The 25,489-nt window shown below is 41.3% G+C and overlaps 1 protein-coding gene across 5 annotated transcripts in view; it reads right to left on the bottom strand.

The window, feature by feature from the left end:
• TENM2 (teneurin transmembrane protein 2) overlaps positions 1-25,489 on the bottom strand; it is a 1,092,434-nt gene that overhangs the window by 41,337 nt on the left and 1,025,608 nt on the right. For all 5 annotated transcript variants that reach the window (XM_040078601.2, XM_058422512.1, XM_040078602.2 and 2 more), the window contains 2 exons: positions 12,091-12,237; positions 484-694 (listed from right to left, as the gene is read on the bottom strand). In XM_040078601.2, the coding sequence (XP_039934535.1) occupies positions 484-694; positions 12,091-12,237 (358 nt within the window). The remainder of the gene's footprint in view (positions 1-483; positions 695-12,090; positions 12,238-25,489) is intronic.

Here is a 25,489-nt window from a genome sequence, read left to right as displayed (position 1 = left end):
TCAGGTAGATCAATGCTACAAGTAAAATGGCTTTATGTAAGGAATTAATAATAAAACTCCATAAATCAATGGATCTTTAAAATTATTTGAAATGCTATTCCATCATTGAAATTTGTGTTAATGGCACTACATTAAAAATTAACTGGAAACTAGTTTGTGTTTTCCCTTTCTCTTGACTGCAATCTTCATAAAATATAAACCTCACAAGCTCCTACTCAGTGGAAGAAACCTTCTTCTGGGCATTGCCAGAATGTTAAAATACTAATAAAACTCAGTGTTACAAAACAGAGGCCACATCATAAACTGCAACAGCGTGGCCTCAGTGTGATCAATGCCTGAGATGAAGCATCTGAAAGCAGCACCTCCTGCTAAAACATGAATGAAATCGCTAAATACAGCAACCACACAGAGCTGGTGTCACATTCCTGGCTGCTAGCTGCTGTTGAAGGGGGTTTCTCACCTGCAGTTGAAGGGTTTTCTCACCTGCTGTTGAAGGGGTTTTCCCCGGGGATGATGTGGGTGCTCTCCTTCCCCACGAGCAGCTTGATGCGATCGTAGAAGGACTTGACGGCGGGAGCGCCGGCGTGGCTCTGCTGGATGATGTCCAGCGGGTCCCGCGAGCCCCGGCACAGCAGGCTGTTCTGGCAGGTGGCCTGCAGGCAGCAGTCAGGGTCCAGGCAGTCCACCAGGCCATCTGAAAGGTAACAGGCACTGAGATCCAGCACAGAGCTGTGGAGCAATAATACTCACGGAAAGCTTAAGGTGCTGGGAAAAACTGCTGAAGTTCACACCATCCCTCTGCCCTAAACCTGGTAATGCCGTCAATAGTGCCATGAGGTGATGCTTTTGAGCACACTGCTTAAAAACCACTACAATTAATGTAAACCATGAGAACAAATCCCAAGAAATTTGTCAAGGGCTGAAATTAGGCAAAAGGAAGTGGAAGCAATAAAGGACTTTTTTTAAGGTATTTGCTTGTTTGGCTGTTTTGTTCTGTGGTTTTTGGTTTTTTTTTTTTGTCTTGAGAATTATGCTGTTTGATTTCATTTGCTCTGTTTGAGGAGCCGAGAGGAGATGGGGATGACAAAGCTATCATTACCTAAGTAGAATACAAATTACACTGTAGGCATTTTGGCAGTTCCCAAGGAAGGGCTGCTGGAATTCCCACCTCCCGTGGATACCTGGCTCACAACTTGTATGCATGCTTGGATAAAGAAGGGTCAGTCACAAAGTTGGTGGATTCAAGTATCATAGTACAGATTAGGCTGTCCATCAAAAATATTTCTTAAGTTGCATTTTTAAGAAAAAACCAAGAATTTTAACACCAGAAATTAAAAGGGAACCAAGGGGGAGATCAATCTGTATACTTAGATAATAAACAATTTTAGCACACACAGTAACAATTCTATCATCATCTCTTCATTCAGTATAATTATTTAACTGAAATATGTTCTCTCAATGGAGTTCTACTATGATTTAGAAATTAATAACCATTTGCTTTAAAATATTATCATCTCTAACAATTTAGAAGCATTTGTTCATCTACTCTGGCAAGAATCAGGAGTTCAAACTGCAATCTACTTATGTCTGCAAAACTTCCCAAGGTGTATCAATCTGATTTTTGAATACAAATATGGCCTGGGCATACACTGAAAATCGCTCACAGGAGACAGCATTCCAGTGGGGAAGCAGACAAAAGTACCTTAGGTTAAGATCATGACTCATGCATTTTCAGGATTTTCAAGTGCACAGCAGACCAGCACAGTGGTAACTGGACAAAAAACAACCTAAAGGAAAAAAACAATCTAAAACTATAAAAAACTTTTTTATTTTACAATTAGCCTTGTATTTCCAACCCACTCTGTGTGCCTGAAATGACTGTGCCTGACCTGATTTAAAAACAAAATTGCCAAGGTATGCTGACAATGTTTCATTCAAGCCTCTAAGGAGATTTAAGTCAGACAAAGTGCCTTGTTGTGAGAGCTATATGTTGCTTTAAGGTCACTCGCCTATTCACATTAAGAGCTCCATTTGTCTTGAAATCCTCTCCAACGAGGCTGCAGGAACTTTCTGTTTTGCTACAGTTCATTTTCTCCCCACTTTATATAATCGTTCTGAAGACATCATTAGCTTCAGGGTATAACTCAAGGCAGTTTTCTTATTAAGCTCTGAGATTTTCACAGCTTCTTTCCCAGCCTGTGAGACCTCTACAACTTTGAACTGAGCTTTGCCCACTGTTCAGGCCACTCAGTTCTGTTACTCAGATGACCACCAGGCAATGAAATCCTGTCAACATGCTAGAAATAACTGAGGCAAACCATGGGATATAAATTACTCCCTCTGACAAATTTACACTTACCTATTCAAGCTTCATCATATTCTGGCTATACCTGTTATTAGAGGTGAGCAGAAGTTCTGCCTGTAATGACCTCATCATGCAGCCGATTATGGGATGCTCTGGCCAAAGACTTGTGATGACACCATGAACTTGGAATGGGCATATCAATCCCTCAGGCTCCTGTCAGTCATGTGAATCACATCTTTATGCTCACCAGCCCCCTTGGATATTGTCTGACATTGCAATCTTCAGTAAATTACCCTGCCACTGCCAATCTTACCGTTATCTCACAAACAATCAAGCAGGCAATCAAACTGCTCTGAATTGCCAGTTCAGGACCTGGGAGGCTGGAAACCTCTCCATTCAACAGCAGGGAAAATCCTGTCTGTGATTCCTTCCATGTAAGAAGGTTTTGCTGTAGTTCCATGAAGTCAGACTCAGATGCTTTCAGATGCTTACAACAATATTTAGAAAAGACAGGCATGGAGCATAACACGATTTACCTTTTAGAATACTATTACTTATAAGGCTATATTCCCCTGTAGTAATTTATTCTTAGATGGCAAGATTCAGGATTTAGGATATTTTTAGCTTGAGTGAACTGGCTGATCCAGCTTGTGGCAACAGCAGCAGTGAGGTCTGGGTCTGTTCAGCACACACAGCCAGGCCCTGGGCACTGCTGCTTGGTATCAAAGGCTTAGACACCACTGTGCTGCTCACATCCACAGCTGCTGCTCTTATTGCCTTTGCTGCTCTGAAATCTCGGACTCCACGCACGAAAGAGTAGTGGCTACTGTCAGAATACATCTGTTTTTAGCTCACACTTGCCTAATTTGCTATCTGGACCATTATCACAGAACGGCTGAGATTGGCACGGACCTCTGGAGGTGATCAGGTCCAGCTCCCTGACCAAGCAAGGCTACCAGATGCTGGTTGCCCAGGTTGCCCACATAGCTTTTGAAAAGTCTGCAAGGATGGAAACTCCACAGCCGCACTGAGCACCCTGCTCCAGTGCTCAGTCACTGGACAAAAAAAATGTCTCCCAGCATACATTTGTGCCTGGGGTTCTTCCTCCTCAGGTACAGGACCTTGCACTTCAGGAGGTTTCTCTCAGCCCATTTCCCCAGCCATACTGTACTGTTATATATGAAGTAAATTGTTACAGAATCATTTATTTGCATTAGACTCATTTGATTAAAACCAGAAATAGAAAAAAAGTACCTTCTGTAAAAGGAAATTCTGCTATTAGCATAAATTTTAATTAGAATTCAGTACTTTGGGTTTTAATATATATTTCAGAGCTTGTCATCCTCCAAATTTCCTCAGGTAGTTTGAATTATTTATATGGTTAATTCAATGACAAACCCTCACCACTCGCCTCACCGAAGTATTGCTGCTTTTCATTGCACACACAGCTGAGTTTCAAGTGGGCAGTGACCTCTCTGATATGCTGCATGCTAAAGGGAGGAAGCTGGAGAAGCAACTAAGATGGTGTTGAACCTCCTCCAACAATTTGAGACCAACACAAGTCCTGACTTGGCCTTAACTGAGATGAAAGAAATAGGAAATTTTGATCTGATTTAAACTGGCAGCACAGGATTAGCTCTCCATTGTTGTTCATGGTTTTTCTGAATTCCCAAATCTTTTCAGAAATGAAGCAAGTGACACGGTATCCTTCTTGAAGAGTTCAGTTGGCTAATGGATCCACACATTTCTCAACTTTCTGTGAACTGTTCCACAAGCTTTTTGGCAGACTTCAAAACACAGCATAGAGAAAACTTCAAAGAAATACTTGAAAGTAGATTAACCTACTCATGCACGCCAGATTTATGACTGCCTTATGACTGTGTTCCTCTTGACCATCATTCGAAGGACTAAAAAAGCTCTCAGGAGGAATAGTGATATATTTTACCACATTACTGTTCTAATGTATTTAGAACCTCTCAGCATCCGTGTTCCAGCGCCACTTGAATATATTTCTCACCATGTCCAGGTTACTGGATTGCAGAATGAGAAAGGTGCTTCACTTTTCTGCAGAAAGTTGATGCTTGAGCTATTGGGGTTTTTAAATCTCAGTGAGTAAATTATCTACAGTTTCCACACTTCTGCAAACACCTGCAGGTTGTGCTTCAGGTTCAATTCACGATGCACATCAGAATGAGAGAACTTTGACCTGACATCCAACTTGCTGAGCCAATGCTTTCCGTACCTAGCAAGGGACCAGCCCAAAACTCCTGAGCCCACGCTCAGCAGAGGGCATCCTTACACTTCACTAGCTGCAGGAGCTGGGGACTTCCAGAGCCTAATTCCTGGAATTTTTTCTTTTTTCAATAAACATTTCACACTGATGATTAAAATGGAGGTGGGGAGGGGGGGGAACTGCAGCTACTAAGAACCCTGAGGGCAAAAGGGTCTTTGATCACTCTAAGGGCAAATTAGTTAATTTATCATGAACCGATTTTAATTATGTGCAGTATTAATATACCCAAGGTGAAAGAATTAGAGATGCTCTATCAGATTATCAAAAGAGTAGGCCTTCTCTGCCAACACAGAAATATATTAATTGAGCTCTAAAACTGCATGCAAAACTGCTTCCACAGGCAGGCTATGCCACAGCCCACTAGATCTTATTACCAGGAAATTTATCTAATATTTAACCCAAATTTTCACACTTTTGTAGCTGGATCTAATTACTGTTATCTATATTGGCATGTATCATTCAAAATAATTCCTCAGAAGTTTCTGGTGCTAACAAGAAAGAAAATGCTTCTACTCCTGCTCCAGCCCTGTGAAGACTCCCTGTAAACTATCTGGACATTCATTACAACACTGCCTTTTGAATCTGACTGTGAGCACAACAGAGTATTTTTGTAACCCAAACTGCCTTTCAGGACAAGCTGGATTGTAAATCCCAAGCTGTGGTAAAGTAGAACGAACCTGGAGACTGGTTGCCTTTGAATATCCAAAAACCTCCCCAACGAGGCTTTAAAGTACCCTGGAAGACGAGAGTGGTGAAGCACCAGCCCCACTTCCCTGGCCCACTCAGGATATCCCCCTGTGCTCCCTGGAGCTCTGGCAGGCAGGAAAAGCCTCATTCCTGAGAGCACCAGCTGCAGGAACCTACTGCAGGTGCAGCTCCAGCTTGAGGGTCCCTCAGAACCTGTGGATAATTGATGCTCCAACTCCAAACCCCTCCTTGCTCAGAGCCAGGCTGACCCAAAGGGCTGCAAGGTGAGAACAACCTCAAAAAAAAAAAGTTTGCCCAGCTCCAGTGTGCACAGACACCTACAGAGATGCTGGTGCCTTTTCAAACCATGGAATTTGCAGGCTCTGAGCTTCTTGCTTCCGCTTCTCCCCAGTTGTGAGAGTGAATTATTGCAGTGCCGCATCCCATGAGGGACGGGGAGGGATAAGCTGGCTAATGTGTGTAAAGGCGATTAGAGGCTGACATGAAGCTGTAGCACAATCACATACAAGCACACTCATTAGCTCTTGTCAAACTTTGAGTGCCTACTTTTGATACAGATTTTATACCCGAGCCCACGTGACTCACTCTGGCCCCCATCCACTACAGATTTCAGCTCCTGATTGCATTTAATGTTCCACAACTGACTATTGTACAGGCTCCGGGAAGGTATTTTCAGTGCCAAGAGTATTCTGGGTATTTATATTGAGAACTTCATAAAATCTTTTGTCTGTGCTGAATTAGAGACCCCCGCTGAGGCAATGCTTGTTGAGGCAAGCTAAATTACATGATTTGCTTTTGTGCTGTGAAATACTTGTATTATCTTAAATGTCACGAGCCTGATGCTGTATCAAGTCACAGGATTTGTAATTTTCTAAAAGCGATTTTTTTCTAAATGTTTATTGCAGGAAGACATTTCCTTTTTCTTTCTATTTTTCTTCTGTCTAATTTCAGAGATGAGTTTTCTAAGACAACTCAAATAAACAGCCTTTCAATCAGTCAAGTGCACTGTCCTGACAGTGAACTTCACTAGGAATGCATTTTTCTTGTGAATTGAAGAGAATTCCTACTGGAGCAGATCATTGGCTTTCTCTAGTTCATTATCTTTAATGTATTGTGCCAAACAGAATTACTACCAACTGTACTTCCTGGTGGGGTTAAAGATACAGACTAACAAACTGAAGGGCAAAATTTGCCTTCTGAGAGATGCACACCTCTTTTTGGAAAGCCAAGTGGAAAAGAAATTAAAATGTATTTTAAAAAGGATGTACTACTTTGCATAACAAATAAAAAATCCCTCATTTCTATTTGGCTTAGTATTCTATACTGTTATGGGTTGCTTCCTTTCCTTCTCCTACCAATTTTAGTCCAGATAATTACATTGTGAGGAGAAATGTGATCTGGGAGGTGACAGAAGTAGTGACTGCATTTAAGCTTTTTAGTCTTTTTTTTTAAAACTGCCTGCACCTGTCCTCTCCATCCTGATCAAAATTTAGAAAAACTTTACCTATTTCCTGTTTTTCTTTCTCAGAGATTACATCATTTAACTATCTTGCCAATAAAAACTGAAAATAATGAGTAAATTTGAACAGATGCAGAAGGTGGGAGATGAGAGAAAGAAGGAAAAGAAAAGCCTAGAAAGAGCAATCCCATTGGGCAGTATGGGCCCATGCCAAGGCTGCCTCTGCAGAGGACAGGATTCCTGAATCTCTCTCCCAAATTATCCCAGGACACTCAGGACAAAGATTCCTCAAATGTGATGAATATTAACAGCATCCAGCATTTAATGAAACTATACTTTAGGAAAGACATCTGAGTTTTGCTGTGTATCCCACCGTCTCATGCAGCTGGAGGTGCTGCAAAGTCTAAGGTGAAATTTAGTTAAACATATGTAATTTAAGGAGAGCTTAAAGATACTGTTTTGAGATACTAAAAACATTTTTCTATTTAGGAACAAGCACATTATTATACAGTAGTTATTTCAAAATGATGGGTATAAACAACCACGGTAGTGATTTCCTTATGCAACATGCCAAAAGAACTAGGAATGTAAAAAGTAGCATATCCTCTTCCATTCCTCAAAATACCATCAGTAATGCCTTAATTTCCTGAAATAAAGCCACGGTGAATTAAATGTGTTATACATGTCTATTAGGGGGATTTTATATTGTAATCACAATTACAGGTTTTAAAATCAAGCTATTTCTAATCCCTCCAAAAGATGCTTAATAACCATTAGATTACTGAGGGACTGATTAAGGGAAGATATTAGCTTTAGAAGCAGCCACAGTGTGCAAATTATGTAACCCAAACATAGTTTGGAAAACAGAAGCACTTCCCAATTTAGAGAGATCTTAAAAGTGAGTCAATGCCAGAATCCTCTTACTTTTCAGTTAGGCTTTGTCCTCACAGAGAAATGAAAAAAAAAACCCAAAAAACCCAAAACCCACAAAAACCCCAAACAACAACAAAACCCCCCCCCCCCCCCCCCCCCCCCCCCAACCACCTCAACAAAAGAACCCCCAAAAGATAAATAAGAGACGTTCAAGTTTTTTCAGCCAAGTAGCCGATGCACCACAGTAACCTTAAACGTGTTCATTATGAACCACAGGACCACAGGCTGGTTTGGGTTGGAAGAGACCTTAAAGCCCATCCAGTGCCACCCCCTGGCACGAGCAGGGACACCTTGCACTGTCCCAGGCTGCTCCAAGCCCTTCCAACCTGGCCTTCAGCACTTCCAGGATAAAGACCTAGTTTAGCCCATCTCTTGATTGACATGTGATGTAAGTACAAAAGCAGGTGAACTTCCCAGTGTTACCTCAGATCATTCACCCTGAACAGCCCTAAGAGGAGAGAGCAGCTTTAGAGACTCTCTTCTCGCTGCTCTGCAATCACACATTTTATCTAAGCCAGTAATCCACACTAACGTCTCATTTAAAATGAAGATTTGTAAGTCTAAGGGAGAGGGGGATTCATCTGCCTCTTCTAGGAATAAACCAGCTAAAGGACATTAATCTAAAATGGAAAGAAAATATTAAGTATAATCCTTCATTTGTCTCTTTTTGAACTATGGGATGGAGTTTGCATTGTGGCAGATAATAAGACAAAGCAGGACAAATGGGAAGCCCTCTGGAGTCAGTGGCAATGCTCTCCTTGACATCCATAAAATGAAGACTTGGCCCAAGGCCTTTGAATCTGATTGTGAGATACAATTGCAAATAAGAACGGCTGAACAGGGAAAAAACTCCAAAATATGTTAAATCTGCTGCCACAGGAGACAGGAAATGATAGTTCCCTTTCAGTGACATGCTGAAGGAATTGTATTTTAACAACATGCAGAGGTGGACAGAAAGCAAGGAGGCTCAGTCGACCAGAGAAGACTTAATTTAGGCAAAAAAAAAAAAAAAAGTATTTTTAGCTACCCTACTGCCTTCCAAAAGAACAGCTTGTGTGTTCTGTACTACCCCAGAACTACTTGCTTATGTTAACAGAGCAATGTTGGTAATGGAGCAGCAAATGAGTTCAACACTTTGCTGCAAATAAACTCAGCTGAGTTTCAAATGAAACGAGTGACTGGGAAGAGAGGCAATTTCTTTAACTTCCAATAAACTTGCTTTTTATGTGAAACTTGGGGTTCTGGTAACTAACTGGATCTTTAATATCGATTCCCATAGTACGCTTTTCAGCTTTGTCTAATGAGAAAACTTAATTTTATCTGTTCCTTTATATACACAGTCACAATTACATAAAGGTGCAGCTTAAAGCACAGAACACACTTCCCTTCCAGCCTCTCCATTCCTGCAAAGTCCCCTACAAACACAGAGGTCAGAGGGCAGATTCCAGGCCAGGTGCGTAGTGAAGCAGGCACGTACAGAGCAGCACATCTTAGGCAAAGGCAGGACAGCATTCTGAGGTATTAATCATCAAGTGATTAACATTATATTTGTTTTGAGTTTTGCTGCAGTTCTCATGAATTTGACAAACTGGTGGTCAGGACAATGCCTCTGTCCTCACAGTGCACATGGGACAGGACCCCATGACATCTCAGAGAAATCTGAACCCCAAAATACAACCGAGCAAACTGCAGCAGCACAAAGCACCATGGCATGAGAGAGACTGAGAGGCTGCAGTGGCACAGCCTGTGGGGAGCTCTGGGTAGGAAATACAGGGTGGCTCAAAGTGTCTCTGGTTTTTCAGGAATGCCTGTAAAGCTTGCAGAGAAACAGCAGCTGAACAGGTGTTGAACAGCACCTGAGCTCCCTTATACAAACATTCTATGGGAATTAATAAGGAAGAGACTATTAAGAGCGGGAATGATCATTGAATTAAGTGCTGAGCAAAGGGTCAGAAGACAAGAGATTAATTTCCGCCTTTATCAAAAAAAACCCACGTGAAAACATGGGAGTCAAAGAGGCTTCTCAGGTTGTTTGGATCTTGGGTCAAGCTTGGATTTTCAAACTATTTACACTCTCAAGGACCAGTGACCAGTAACGTCCCTAGTCTCTGGAAAAAAAATTATTTAAAATGCAAACGCTCAGAACATCTGAAGAGTTCTCCCCTAAACCTTCCCAGCCTTCAGCTAGAACAACTAATTTTCATTCAGGTGCTTTACTATTGGTAAATCAAAATCCATGCAACTAGCATGATAATGAAATATATGATTCTGCATTAATTATTAATTCATAATATTATGTATCTGTTCTATGGCAATTCTCTCTGTATTCTTTGCCTTTGATGAGTTCTTGTTTGCCTTCCTTGAATAAGTTTTATAATTCTACAGTTTTTCATTAGGATGAGCAGCTAAATAGTGTCAATGGTCATTTTCCCCCCTGCTTGCCTGTTTACAAATGTAAAATAATGTCCTGGACAGATAAATAAGCCTCTTATTCTAGTTTTTCTGATAAAATTTTCAACCTTTTTCCATTCTTTGAGGAAATTCTAATAATACTTCAATTTTCAAATTTCCCTTTATAATCTTCAAAGCATGTAAAACCTGTAAACCTAGAGCATTTCACCTTTTAGTTTCTTACACTGAATATTAACACAAGTTTCGTGGGTTTTGTTATATATTTAAATGCCAATTAATGTACTCTGGCAGTTAGACTCTGCTCTTTACAATCCAGTAACAGCTATAAAGCAAGTTCTAGCTCTCTGAAACGGAATTAAGCTTTAGAACTTCTAAAACACATTTGTAAACACTGAGTTTGTGAAACCAAAAAACTAACAGAGAATTTACAAATTAAAACTAGTTGATGATATTCAGGTGTAGTTAATATCATGTGATCAAAACCAAATAAACCTGTTTCTCAGTTTGGGACCTAGAGTTCCTAAACCCTGAAATTGCATGTAAAATTAGAGCACTCAGCCTAACAGTAATTTTACCCTTGACAAAGCCCAATGTCGCTTTGCAGTTTTAGGAAATACATTTATAAAATATTTATTAATCAGCAAACAGAGGATGTTTTCTTCAGATTAATTATTGGACAAAGAAAAGGGAAGGAGTCTCAAGGAAAAAAGCTGTGTCTGATGCTTGGTTTATAGCAGAGAGGAGAAGCACGGGAAGAAGAATCTATGTGACTTACTAAAAACATTATAGTGAAAGGAACAAGAAAGTTCCTTTAATTGAAGGAGGAAATTAACTAATCTTGTTTAGGAAGCACAACATCTCAGAACTGCTTTCAGGCCACCATGGAAGGCTCTACAAAACCAGAAAAACATCTCTGAAGGGAAACACAGGTCACATCCTATATTTAATAGGGACTTGTCTGATAAAGGGCAGGGAAAATAGAGCAGGGATGCCAGCCCCTTACCCTACATAGCCACTGAGCACACCTCAGCCAGCCCTGCAGAGCCTGGCACGTGAACTGTGCAGTGTGACAGCAAGGGACAGGCTGGCAGGGGCTGTGTGACAGCAAGGGACAGGCGGATGGGGCTGTGTGACAGCAAGGGACAGGCTGGCAGGGGCTGTGGGACAGCAAGGGACAGCCCGACAGGGGCTGTGTGACAGCAAGGGACAGCCCGACAGGGGCTGTGTGACAGCAAGGGACAGGCGGACAGGGGCTGTGGGACAGCAAGGGAGAGGCTGGCAGGGGCTGTGAGACAGCAAGGGACAGGCGGACAGGGGCTGTGTGACAGCAAGGGACAGGGGGACAGGGGCTGTGTGACAGCAAGGGACAGGCGGACAGGGGCTGTGTGTCAGCAAGGGACAGGGGGACAGGGGCTGTGTGACAGCAAGGGACAGGCGGACAGGGGCTGTGAGACAGCAAGGGACAGGCGGACAGGGGCTGTGGGACAGCAAGGGACAGGCGGATGGGGCTGTGTGACAGCAAGGGACAGGCTGACAGGGGCTGTGGGACAGCAAGGGACAGGCTGACAGGGGCTGTGGGACAGCAAGGGACAGGCGGACAGGGGCTGTGTGACAGCAAGGGACAGGCAGACAGGGGCTGTGTGACAGCAAGGGACAGGCGGACAGGCTGAGCACAGGAGAGCACGGCCTGTCGTGTCCCGGCACGCACGGGACAAGGCCAGCCCGGTGGCTCTCAGCCGCTCCGAGGGACACTCGGGCACGGGGAGCTCCCCCAGGAGCCCGCAGGACGCGGCTCTGCCTCTGCTCGGCCGGGCCGTGCTCTCGCCGGGGTCCCTGCGTGTCCCGCACGGCCACAGCTCCCCGTTTTCGCTGGAGCAATGCGAGAGCTGCCAGCAGCGCCAGGCACAGCCCTGGCGCAGGACAGGAGTCCCGAAGCGGGGTGTGCCCTCCGGGCCCCTGCGGCCCCAAGGCCTCGCTCACCTCCCTCGTTGTCCTTGCCGTCCGCACAGGCGGTTTCCATGGCGACGCTGCATCCCGGCCCCCTCCAGCCGCTCTGGCAGACGCACTGCCAGCTGTTCTGGCCCAGCGTGCACCTCCCGTTGCCATTGCACAGGTCCGGACAGCCATCTGGGAGGACAAACGGACAAGGTGAGCCCAGGGCATCCCACCCCGCTGCGCTCAGGCCGCGTTACTGTGCAGACAAAAAGGCTCGGTCCTGCCGCTGGTAAAGGAAGGGGACACTCGGCTGAAATGGGGATCTAGCTCAATCCAAGGGAGGAGGAGCCCTACCTGCTGTAACACGTGTTTTAAGAACGCTCTAAAGGTCTAGACCTTGAGCTAATAGAAATGACGGTCAGCTGACAGAAGATCTGTCTCTTATTTTTCCCACTGTATGTGTGTACACATGAGGGAGAACATCTTCAACGAGCTCAGAGGACTTCTTGTACTGAGTGTTGCATCATTCTCCAGAACATGTCTAAACACAAAGGTTAAATAAATACTTTGAAATTATTTCCCTTCACTGACAGTAATTTCAGAATACCTACTTATTCAACACTAAGTTTACTTATATTTTGGTGTCACATCTTACACTTTCTGAAAAACATGTTAGAAGAGCTATCCCCCCAATGACGTATGAATATGACAAGACTTACTGTATACCAAGAGCCAAATAAGGAACAAAAATATTAATTAGCTAAGCTGCTTACATGTTCTAAAAAATGTCTATAGGTGATAGAATACCTCAGCTCCTTTTTCCTGGAAGTAAATGAGCCTCAGGAGACACTACTATATCTTACTGAATATTCATTATGAAAAAAGGTAAGAAAACAAACTGCAGCCTTGGAATATACAACCAAATACATCAACCCAAATCCACACAAGCATGAGTGTTTGTTTGTGGGTTGACGGAAGATTTGAGACCTGCAGCCAACCTCACAGCACCTCTTCTTGGGTCTGAGCTGGAGGAGAAGGCTGTGTTGTTTGACAATAGGTGTGTGCTTTTATAAACCACAGAAAGCCACAGCTCTGAGTTTGTCTCTTCTGCTCCTCCCAGCTGCCTTGGCTGCAGCCAGGTGAAGTCAGAGAGCAGTTTCTCTGACCCCAGACTCATTATCACAATGCTGCAGGAGTTTCCCATACAACAAAGTGATATCCCTGGAACTCACACAGCTGGTATCACAAGTCAAAAACTATCCAGTTCACGTTACACAGAAAGCTATCGGCAGATAGAAACAAACCCTACATTTCAATGTTGTTATGTATTAAAAAAAAAAAAAAAATACCCCTTTCACTTGAATTTAGGGTTATTTTGCCACTACATATCTTAGCTTAAAAAAAAAAAAAAAAAGGCAAAAAAACCCCAACAACAACAACCCCCCCCACCCCCCCCCCCCCCCCCCCCCCAACGGTTACTTTTGCAGCACAGGTAATAGATTTTCAAGACATTCTGTTTATCTCTTTCATTTGTCAGGCTGTTTCAATGACCAAAATGATAATGTCTGAGGGGAGGCATCACGCTGTAAGACAAATTATTTGTTTTAAATGAAAAACAAAGAGTAATTGTGAACATACCCACGTGGTTGGTTTTAAACCAAGGCACCAACGAGAATTAAATCACTGAAGCAGTTTGCCTTGCAGCATATGAGCAAGATGAAAACATGAACAGTAGGGAGCTAGCAGAATCCCTGAAAAGTTTTAAGTGCAGCTGGGGATTAATGGACATGACTTTGCGTTTAGAGAAGAGAGGGAAGGCAGCATCACTGCCACAGACATGGTGTTGCTAGGAAACACGATGCTACCTCCACAGAGCTCATTTAACTGCAGCCTTCCAAAGACAGACCTGGTGTTTGAATAGCATAAATATCAGAAGGAAGGGAATGAACAGCAGTATACTACAATAAGATCCAACTGCTTGGACAATAATGTCTTCCTTAAAAGATCTATTAAGATAATGATGAATTAGCTTTGAAAGAGCTTAAAGTAATGGACAACTAATTAGGTATTTTGCATGGTTATATCTCTGTACATGCCTATGGGCATATATGGATTTCTGGTTTTGCCTTTCTTCAAGCAAGTATCCATATAGCATTCTAGTCTGTTAGACCGACCAGAAAACAGAACTCCGTTATGATGTAGTAATAAAAGTTTTCTTCTAAAAATGGCTTATATCTAGGAATTGCACTGACTATCTCTATTTAAACCTTCCTATCAGTGCACGGGAGCAGCAATTATTACTGATGAACATCTTCTGTACACACAGGATTTCCACATATCTCATGGGCTTGGTGGCTGTCAAGGAGAGTGGACAAGGTGACAAAGTGCCTGCCTGAGGAGCCTGTAGAGCTCAGCCAAGGCTCAGTGGCACAGCTGGACAGATGGCCTTTGCTGGCCAGGCTCGCTGCAGGAAGCACACCCAGCGCTCGGTGCTTTGGCAGAGCCTGCCTTCATTCTGCAGCCACACTCAGCAGTGTGCTGCCTCCTGGCTGGCTGGGGAATTCTCCCAGAGCCAGGCAGCCACAGCCACGTAGGGAAGGGCTATCAGCATCTCATCTCAAGAAGCAATCCAGCGTGGGATGAAGCTCTCAGTCACCGCACAGAAAAGGGCCCTTCGTGCTAAGCAGACAGGTTGCTATTCCTGGTGTGCAGAGAAATTCTCCTCATCTTTTCCATTACAGTATGCTTAATGGAAAATGTCAAGAAGCAAGGTTAAAAAAGAAGAAAGTGCTTGCTTAAAGTGCTAGATTGACAACCTATTTATTCACAGAACAGCCAGAGTACAGGCAACAGCAGTTTGAGTGTCTCACACTTTTCCAGCTACTGCTAAAGGTGAAACACTAATGCAGCCTCCCTCCTCTCTATCTCCAGCTTGCCTGTGGAATTGGAAGTTGGGAGCTTTACAGGTACATATGAATTCACAATTAAAACAGCAAGAAAGATTTCAGAACATTTTCCAGTGTTGCATCAGGAATCTGTAATGAGCATATGAGAGAGATCAGAGTCAGAATCACTGTGAAAGCAAAAATCATAATATGGATTGTGCTTGGTTCAAAAATGAAGGGTACTGGATATATTTACAAGAGAATCCTCCCAGGTTTCATCTACAGTGAAATTATTCTGAGATTAAATTGTAAGGCCATTGGTTTATTCTTGAACTCAGCAAATTAATTTCCAGTATCTAGGCAGTACATTGAGAATTCTAATCCAATTTTGGATAAATTCTGCACAGAGTTCTTTTTTACTCTGGTATTCCCAAACTTTAGGCATACAAGTTCACACGCCCAGCTTCCCACACATATATAGATTTTCCATTGCATAAACAGCTTTAAACTCCAAAACAAACATTTTAAGTAAATTAAAACATAAAGTCTGCCCAACCAATTTGTGGTTTCAGTCAGAATCATCAGAACTCCCATTTATGGTGGGGGAAATCTTTCTTTAAAAAAAAAAAAAAAAAAAGGAAGGAAAAGGGCAGCTAAGGAAAGAGAAGTTAGAGAACCCTTGCTCTTTTTAAAGTTTCCAAACTCTCACGGAAGAGGTAGCCTCTTAGCATAACTAAAAGAAAAAAAGAGAACAGGAGAAATGAAGGGGAAAAAAAAAAATCTAAGTGGTATCTCAGAGCCACTTAGAAAAAAGCATTATGCTTTTAGCCTCTGCTCAGTTTGAACATGGAAAAATAGAAGTAAATCAAGAGCTTGTGTCTTTCGAGTCCTTCTGATCCTATGGCATCTGCCATTTATTCTCCAAACAGCATCTTCCAGCAGAGTGGGTTCCCAGCAGCTCTCCCTATTTAGTGCACACGTACACAGCTACAGTCTGGAATATGATATCCCGTGTTTATCTTTCCACATGACCTCATTTCACACATCCTGATACAAAGCCTGCTGGCAGTCACTGGAGCCTTTCCAGTGACTTCAGCTGAGGCTAGACCAGGTGGTCCTGTGGGTGAAGAAGCCCTGCAGTGAAGAGTATGTTCTACAGCACAGTGCTTCCTCACTCACAGGATGCACACAAGTTTCAAGGGGAATATTTAAATTACATTTCAAACCTCCTCTTCTCATTACAGCTGTTAATTACAGAAGTGCGCCAAATAAAAGTAGTCTGGGATATGATGGCACCTAAAGAATTTAGAGAAATGACATAAAAGCAGTAATGACAATAGCCTGGTTAATTTGGATTTTAGAGGATAATCACTGTTTTTGTATTTTCTGTTCATTCCTTCGGTGAGCTGCTTGGTTTGCCTGCAGCTATCTAGCAAATAATAAATGAAGTACATAGAATGAGGTACCTAGCAACATTGAAAATAAAATTATGCTTTTTATTTGCTATTGTTATTTTTTAATCCTTCAATTCCAACGCCTGCAGGGCTTAGTTAAAGCCAAAGAAAGGGCATACAAATAAAAATGACACAGTGTTATGGTAGGCACATGCACAAGTCATTTTCTACAGAGTAATACTTCAACTGAAATAAACCCCAAACACGGAACAAAACACATGTCAATGAAATAGAGTGTTGGTTGAGTGAGAGGTGAGGCCCCTGTGAGTGAGTTTCGACAGTTCCGGAACAGGCTGGAGCCATGCAGAGGCACTGTGAAGCAGGGCAGTGACACTGATTGACAAATTGCTGAGAATGAACCCAGGCTCTCAGTGCAGCACAAAGCCCAGTGTCACTGCTCTTGTACCACAGCAGAGCTGCAGCTTTCCAGAGAGGGCTCAGAGAGAGCAGAAGCTTCTCTGTGGCACTCAAGTGTTTGTCACCAGCATGCTCTGACTGGCTGCCTTGCTGCTTCTTTTTTACCTTTTTTTTTTTTAAGAGAAAACATTTTGTTAAAAACCACTCAACATCCTAAACATTTTTTTTAAGCTACACATCAAACAAAGAAGTAAAGAATAAATATCTACTTGCAGATGTGCAGTGCAGATGAATACATGCCTGAGTTAGAACTAAAAACTGGCCCAGTTACAACTGTATTTACTGAAAAAAAAAAAAAAAAAAAAAAAACAAAAAGTATGTTTAAATAGCCCCAAAATCCTCCACGCCAATGCCTCCTGTGCAGACAAACTGGGGGAGAAGGGAATACAGGTGAGCTCACCCCTGATAAGAAACAGCTGTGTTAATTACCCAATCCAGCCTCACCCCTGATGAGTCACAGCTATATCCAAAAAAGATGAGTGAGATAAAAGAGGGGGTGAGCTGGTAAGGGGATGATCATCATGAAGCAGGAATCTGGGGAGAGACTGCACTGCTGTGCAGTCTGGGGCTGCAGTTAGAGCCTGTTGTTGGAACCTGCAGTCACAGTCCAGCTGGGTAAAATCCTGATGTCAGAGCCTGCACACTAATCCCTGCAGTCACAGTCCAGCTGGGTAACAGCCTGCAGTCAGAGCCTGCACACTAATCCCTGCAGTCACAGTCCAGCTGGGTAACAGCCTGCAGTCAGAGCCTGCACACCAATCCCTGCAGTCACAGTCTAGCTGGGTAACAGCCTGCAGTCAGAGCCTGCACACTAATCCCTGCAGTCACAGTCCAGCTGGGTAACAGCCTGCAGTCAGAGCCTGCACACTAATCCCTGCAGTCACAGTCCAGCTGGGTAACAGCCTGCAGTCAGAGCCTGCACACCAATCCCTGCAGTCAGAGTTCAGCAAGAAATAACCAGCAGCCAGAAGCTGCAAGGGAAACCCAAAGTAGGAGCTTGCTGCAGCCAGAGTCAGTGAACAGTTGGAGTCAGGATAGCTAAGCTGTGAAGAGGAATAAACCAGGACCCTTTTCATGGTATGATAAACAAGAAGTCTGTGCCTTGGCTAATTTTTACTCCCTAATAAGAGGGCTGCTGCAACAATATACAATTAGGGATTTTGAGTGAGATTTCTTAAATTGCCTGGGATATGTATGTTGTAATAGGTCACAAAAATTTGAGATTGAAGAAAAGCCCAGGGGTGCAAGAGATTCACACCTTGTTAACAAGGGATTGCTCCCAGAACATTCCATGTTATCCAACTTCATGTTAAGTGACTCAAGCAGAGGGGCTTCTGTGACTTGGGGGGAGACACCCTTGAGGTTGTGCCTCTTGTGCACAACCAACAGAGTTCTGTCACCAGCTTTTGGTGTAACCCCCTCCAAGCTGCCCAGAGCTGTGCAGGGAAAAGAAGGGCACAGTTTGTGCTACACTGTCCTGAGACTTGAGGAGACCAAACAGATCGATAATCAAATGTCTACATCTGTTCAGAATGTTGAGTATGCACCCAGAGCTTCAGCTGAGCCCAGAATTTGCGCTCCTTATAGACAGAAAAGACAGTTTCCAGAAGGAAGAGAGACAGCCCTACAGGAAGGTCAGTCATCAGACTGAGAAGCCTCTGCAATGCCGAAGTCCAGGTGCTCTGTGGCAGCCAGGCAGGGTTCTCCCTGTGGCCCAAAATTGTTAATGTGAGCACAAAGACACCTCTCCTCTCGCACAGAACCCAGCGCTGTGCCCCATGGCTTTACCAGGATCAGGTGATGAGTTTCAATTGAGCACCAGCATGAGCAAAGAAGTTATGTGAAATATAAGTTAAGAAGCTGCTGCAGCCCAAAAGCTGCAGCAGGGACACACAGTTCCTCCCAGAGGCCAAGCAGGTTATTTGCTGAAATTCTGAGCAGGAGCTAAAATTTGACCCCACCAGTACATTTGAGTTACACAGTGTATTCTTTTCAAACAAGACTCATATTCAACTCCTATTCATATACCCAATAAAAAGATACATAAAAGATCCAGTAAAATTTGTATTTAAGATAGCTGAGTCTTTCAAATTAATCTTACTGTAACAAAATCCATTTAGAATATAATTCCAGGTGAAATTGCATTCATAAAACTACTACCACAACCATAATCTTTTATTGTATTAATGTTTCTGATATCACATACAAGGACTGGCATCATCCTTTGTAATATGTAATATCCTTTCTGAGAAAGAAGCCTTCTCAAACTGAATTTATCTCTAAAATAACATCTATTTAAATAGTTTTGTGGCAGTGTAATGATAAAGTGACCATTCAGACAGGATGTGTAAATTCAGTCAATTGAAGGGCAACACGCAAAACACTGAATTCATGTTTGAAAGAATATCTAACTTAATTAGAATGTAATCTAGACCTAATGCAATTTAGGATTTTTGTAGGAAGACATTCTCAATTCAGTAATTAGCTTCAAAGTACCTTTTTCACTTCACAAATCCTCCATATATTGCATAGAGGAGGAATGAATTCCTTTCCTCCTTAGATGAGAACCTTCACGTAAGATAAAAAATAAAAATCACGTGTTACACACTATTTCTCCAAATGCTAATTGCATTTCTTTGACCATAACCCCTTTAACATACAAAAAACTTTAGCAAATTGAGGAGTTTAAGTCAATCAAAATGCCCAGTAAGCCAAGTTAGCATTTAGAGTGGCCAAACAGAACTGCTCCCCTTCTGCCAGTGCTACTTGATAATAGTTTTCATCAGTATTTCAAATTCAGTTTGAATTCAGTAATGTGAGGGAATGGGATTTGAGCACACACAGAGGAATACACAAGCAGGGAGCTGCAGTGAGAACAGGCAGATGTTATAAACTGCTTAAGCAGCTGAATACACTGCAGAGGATGCACAGCAAGGGCACTGAGAGGTAACAGCCTGTAGGGGGGTTGTAGGGAGTCTGCTCTAAAATCTTTGGGCCCAAGTCTGGTGTCTGACCTCAAAACCACCCTACTTTGAAGGAGAGGTTGGACCAGTTGACCTGCTGACATCCCTTCTAAACTGAATTATCTATGGTCTCTTTGGTTTTGGAGCTTGATATTTCATAATTTTAGGGCAGGGAATCCCAGTTTTCTCAGACATTATTAAAATAGAATTGCTTGCTATTCATTAGATATTAATGCCTGCATAGAATTTATAATTTAGCAATTAACTTTCAGGTATGCAAATGCTGATCCTGTGTAAGTGTGCAGGTTATCTCTAACAGAAGAATAAATATAAGCCTTAACAGAAGTAGGCAGTTTGCTCTATTACTGTGTGGCAGATTAGTACATTCTGTCCCTCGAATTTGGTACAGAACTTTGGAATCCCTTCAGGATGAAAAGCACTATTTAGATGTGCATTATATTTTGCAGCTGATCTTCTTAAAGTATTAATCACATCAATTCCATTAAATGGCTGCACACTGCATAGGTTTGGACTCCAGAGTTCCAATTGTCCAAAAGAAAAACCCAAAGAAAGTGCCAGAGAAAAACCCAGAAGTTTTTATGAAGTATTGTGGAATAGTTTGGAATGAAAAATAGTAGCAATGCACTAAATGCTTCTCATATGCCTTCTGGCTTGCAGCAATCCCAAACCTTCATGACATTAAAATATGATTACAAGTGACCAAAAATAATGGGTATTTGAATATTAAAATAAATATATCTCACATGTTCATTAAGGCTAGAATTTATGGAACTTGAATATACACGAATATAATGTATGAAATAATGCTCATGACCTAGGAGCAGTATTCCACCACATGGGCAGTGTATGCAAACCAAATTAAAATAGATAAGCAATGTATTCTGAGTTATGTGAATATTTGTGTATGCTGAGTTGTTTGGCAGATATAGGATAGAGGATGAATATTTCAGTATGTAAAATATACTTTATAAACATCCCTTTCATTCTAAAGTGAAAGGCACCGTTCTGCACCCCTTGTCAATATCCATAAGCCTCATGAATATCATACCATTTTCCAATTTTTATATCTACCAACTGCACAAATAACTAATAAAGGCTACAGAAATAAAAATGTAGTGTTCACAAATGAACTGGTTTAAATCCTGCATGCATAAAACAGTTCTCTTTTTGTTCCTTTTTTATCTGTCTATGTGGTGAAGGAAGAAACCTCATAATCCTTCAAATATAGCCAGTTGCTTTGATATTTATATATTAAACAATTCTGTGAAAGTGATTTTGATCTACAAGGGAGATCATCTTCTCCATCTCAGCCCCAAGAAAGCAAGAGTATTTAATCTGCACTTGGAAGAAATTTGGAAGAGAAACGAGCTCTTTAAGCTCTCCTTGCTTTACATTAAACATATTTACTACCAGGCAACTGATGGCTCTGCTCCTCCCCTCGCCTCAATAGAAGTGTCCTTAATTCTCCAGAACGAATACTTAAGTCTTTCTGCTGCTGGGCAGAGCATTTGTTTTCCATTTCTCTGTAGAAGCTACCAGAAGCACCAATGAGACTTTTAACTTGATTGCCTTGCATCTCTATTTGACAGTTTTTAAGCCATCCTGGGGCAGGCAAGTTGCCACTTCTTACACTGGGATTGTTCTCCAGATGCACTTAGGAACAGAAACACAAGGTAAGGGAGTGGGAGATGCAGCCAAGGAATCTGGAGATCACTCTGCCTCAGCTGCCATAGGACTGTGTGACCAGGACAATCAGTATTGAATTAATAAACTTAATTTGCTGATTCTTGTCAAGCAAAAAAGTAGAGAGCTATGTATTGTCAGGATATTTGCTTTAGTTTAAAAAAAACCCAAGAGAACAAGGAAAAGTAGAAACAAAGATCGGTTAAAAGGAATTCCCAATAAAAAAAAAAAAAAAAAAGAAAAAAAAAAAAAAAAGAAAAGAAAATCTATGGTCTGTGCAGGGGACATCTAAAAAACAACTTGCTACAGCTTTGTGCAATTAACTCTTTGCAATGCTGAAAATACAATGTGACTATCTCATATCTCTAAACATAAGAAACAGATGTCAAAGAAGATTTTCTTTTCTATCCAGGTTATTACTTTTCTTAGAAAAGTTCCAGGGGAAAGGTACCAGAATATGAGACTGCCCTGAAGGCCAGCATTATTAATCCTCAGCGGTCAAATAAAACCGTAGTTTAGGTTACCCCACTCTGCTTGTTTCCCGTAATTTCAATGGGTTGTGGTGTCACTGTCCATTGCTTATAGCTCAGCTGCCACCACGTTTCAAGGAGCACGTTAGAAACATTAATTAGGCTTTCCTTTAGCTAATGACCATTTGTTCAGAGCTGTGAACCTGAGCAGCGTGCAGCCCTTTTCCATTGCCCGGCACCAAGACAATCCTGCCTGGACTGGAGCCGCAGAGGATTCCCAGCAGGTTCCACTGGTGTGCCACGAGCAGCTGACAAGGGAGCACCTTGCAACACCAGCATGATCCCCGAGGCTGGATGCAGTTTGACTCTGAGATCTCACGGATCACAATCAAGCAAAGCGAACTTGGGGACAGCTCTGGCTTTCACGGTAAACACGTCTGCCGGAATATGCTTAATCAGGCACAGTGCAGATCCAATTTACTCTAATAACTGCTGTAAGCACTCAGGAAGTTTCTGCAAAAATCCCTTTTAACGGTGTCACTCACTGGAAAAGCTCTCCTGCAGTTTAGTGACACAGCCTTGCTCCTCAAGGTACAAATCTGTCAACACAAGACTTTTTTTGTGGGGTCTCCAGCACGCTCACCTGCTTCTCACTCTGAAGGAAACCACTTACTAATTCTAATTATTTCCTAGGCTGGGCTGAAGTTACCTAATTCAAGTAAGGGATCAGTACTAGTAGCCCTGTGGAAGTTCATCTTTAATAAACCTCTAATCCTTAGTCACAGGACAAAAATTCAGAAGTAATACTGATGAGAACTGACATTTTCCTTTTCACTTCACTGTCATTTGTTCACTTTTGAGTGACATCCCTCCTCACATTTCATTACACTTTTATCTCAAGCATTAAAATACAGAAAATAAATAAGATCTGGGGACATATTCTGCAAATAACTTCATTAAATCTCCCATTTAGTATCAATAGGAATGCTCACTTCAGAAATCAGAAACATTATATACAACTTGCTAGGAATTTTTAAAACTGCAGTGTTTAATCTCAGAAATCCCGACAAAAATCCTTAATAAGCAGGAGAAGCTGTAACTATAAAAGCTGAGTAAATAGATGCAGTCTTCAAATGGAAGGCACACATGTTAAATCCTGCCAGTTCTGCTGAATAAATATTTCCCTTCACAAAGCATCTCATGCTTTTTCCATGCAGTAGATGTTTTTAAATTAGTTAATGAGGACCTTAGGAATTTCATGGTAACTAGAAACACAAACACTGGTCAAAGATTTTATTTAGCATATTCTTTGTGTATGGAAGATTGAAAGACTAAAAGGAATGGGGATATAATTAGAGTGTAATAAGCACTGTCTTAATTGTATTTTTTAAAAAAACCTTTTATGTGTAATGGAAATATTAACAATTTTAGGAGACATTTCAGTGCATCCAAAAAGTCTGCTGAGTAATATTTCTTTGCTAATTAACCCTTTTCATTAATATCTGTACTAGTGTTTGTAATTAAGGATGGGTCTGAGTGATTTTAATTCACATTTTTATGCAGCATAAAAGCAATCAAAATTATTTTGAAATATACAACAATATTCCAATGAAAAACCAGCCGATGTCCATTATTCAGCCCTCACTGACAGGGTGACCTTGACTTTGATACCCTGTTCTCTAAATATGGCAGGCTTTCTCCATTCTAAATCAATATTTCTCAACTTATTTTGGAGGAAAAAAAAGTTTCAAACATTCACAGGACACAATCAAGATATATATGGATTGGTTTCATGATAAAAAATCAATTAATAATGATCCAAGGGAGACAGTAACAAAAAAGCAGTTTTGCCCCTATTCCAAAGCCAATAAAAAGATGAATTGTATCTAAAAGTCTGTCACTCTACTCCCCCGACCCTGATTCAGCTATTAGCAATGCCACATGTCAGCAACGTTAACCTTCATTTCAGAATCCTAACAAACTCCTATGCAGTGATTTTCTGTCTTTAATCTCAAACATTTTTCAATTGTTTTTGAAACAAAAAAGGACACATTGCTACTGCTTTTCCTGTACTGTTATAAAACTACTCTTAGGAAAAAAAAAAAAAAAAAAGATTAATCAGAAACTACAAACATTTTAACGAACTCATTCCCTTTTCAACAACAAATAATGATTTATGGCTTCCTGCTTACAATAAATACCTTTACGGTCCAAATGTAAGGGATTCTACAAATTAAAAATAAAATACGGAAGGGGAAGAGAAACACCTTTTTTATAGAACAACTTAATTCTGAGCACACTATTTTCCACTGTAGGACAGAATGCTATAATGCTAATTCCTCGTAGTTTGGGAGATAAGTGATCTGTAACCCAGCATACACACGTCTTGCCTTGCTTTATGAAATGGAAAGCAGTCAGATCAGTTTATATTCAAACTGTGCTGAAAGGGGGATGGCAACATGCTGCATTAGGGACTGAGTTCTACTCTCTGGAATTCCCAGTGGTTAAAACAAAAAGTCAGTTCTCTCATCTGTACTAATGTGTCTCTGTTTTTAGGAGAATCAGCATCTTCTGGGACATTTAGGGGTTTGTGTTTGTACGTGCTGAATTTACAAAAACAGCTTCAGCACTAGTCTTGAGGACCTCCTTCCACAAGAAATTCAGCAATGCCCTTTGATTCCTAACAATTAGAAAATCACAGTATTTGAAGCAGCACCACTTTCAAAATCAATAAACCACCGTGATCCAGGCAAAAAACTGCTATTCCTAAACAGATTTTTTTTTTTTTTGGTAATTTGTGTTTCTGGATAATTGTCCCCTTAATATTGCTTCTAACATAAAATTACATCCTAGCAATCTAGTAACATTTTCCACTACAAGCTGATTTAGTTTTTAATTAAAAAGAATGGTTTTAATCACAATTACATCGTTACATTTACTTCTTAGATACCAAAGTTATTATCCCTACTAATTCTCTTCAGAACAAGGACTGCACCTTGATGCACCGTGGTTCTTTAGCTCAGTTGTTCAATGCTATGGAAAACTATGTGAAGGAAAATTAAAACGTATCTGGTATAGATTAATTATGAATATCACATATTTTTCAAACTCTTGAATAACTTTAGTCTTCCAACAACTACCTAAAAAAATATTCATCTGAAATTTTGTAATTAAACAGAGAAAAAATTCATCCTTATATGGTTCATGTAAAAATATACTGAGATGTGTTTATACTTTTCAAATATATGAACAATTAACTATTAGCTCATGTAGTTCAATCTACCCTAATCAAGCCAGAACATTAAAAAAGAAATATCTAAACCTTTTCTTGCAGCTATTTTGATAGTCTCTTGTTTCACAGCATTTTAAAAGCAGGCCACAGTCTATTGATGCTGAGTTTGATCAACCTGGACTGTTAAAAACTGCACACAGAAACTAAAAATACAGTGGGATTAGGAAAAAAGCAATAAACTTAGATGGCTCTTTGTGAAAATGATGGCTCCCTAGTTCCAGAATGCAGGACACCCACGGCCTTTGAAGTGGCACCGTGG

The sequence above is a fragment of the Hirundo rustica genome, chromosome 14 (genome assembly GCF_015227805.2).
Source record: "Hirundo rustica isolate bHirRus1 chromosome 14, bHirRus1.pri.v3, whole genome shotgun sequence".
Lineage (NCBI taxonomy): Eukaryota > Metazoa > Chordata > Aves > Passeriformes > Hirundinidae > Hirundo > Hirundo rustica.
The sequence above is the reverse complement of the archived record's forward strand: the minus strand, read 5'-3'. Positions and strand labels throughout refer to the sequence as shown.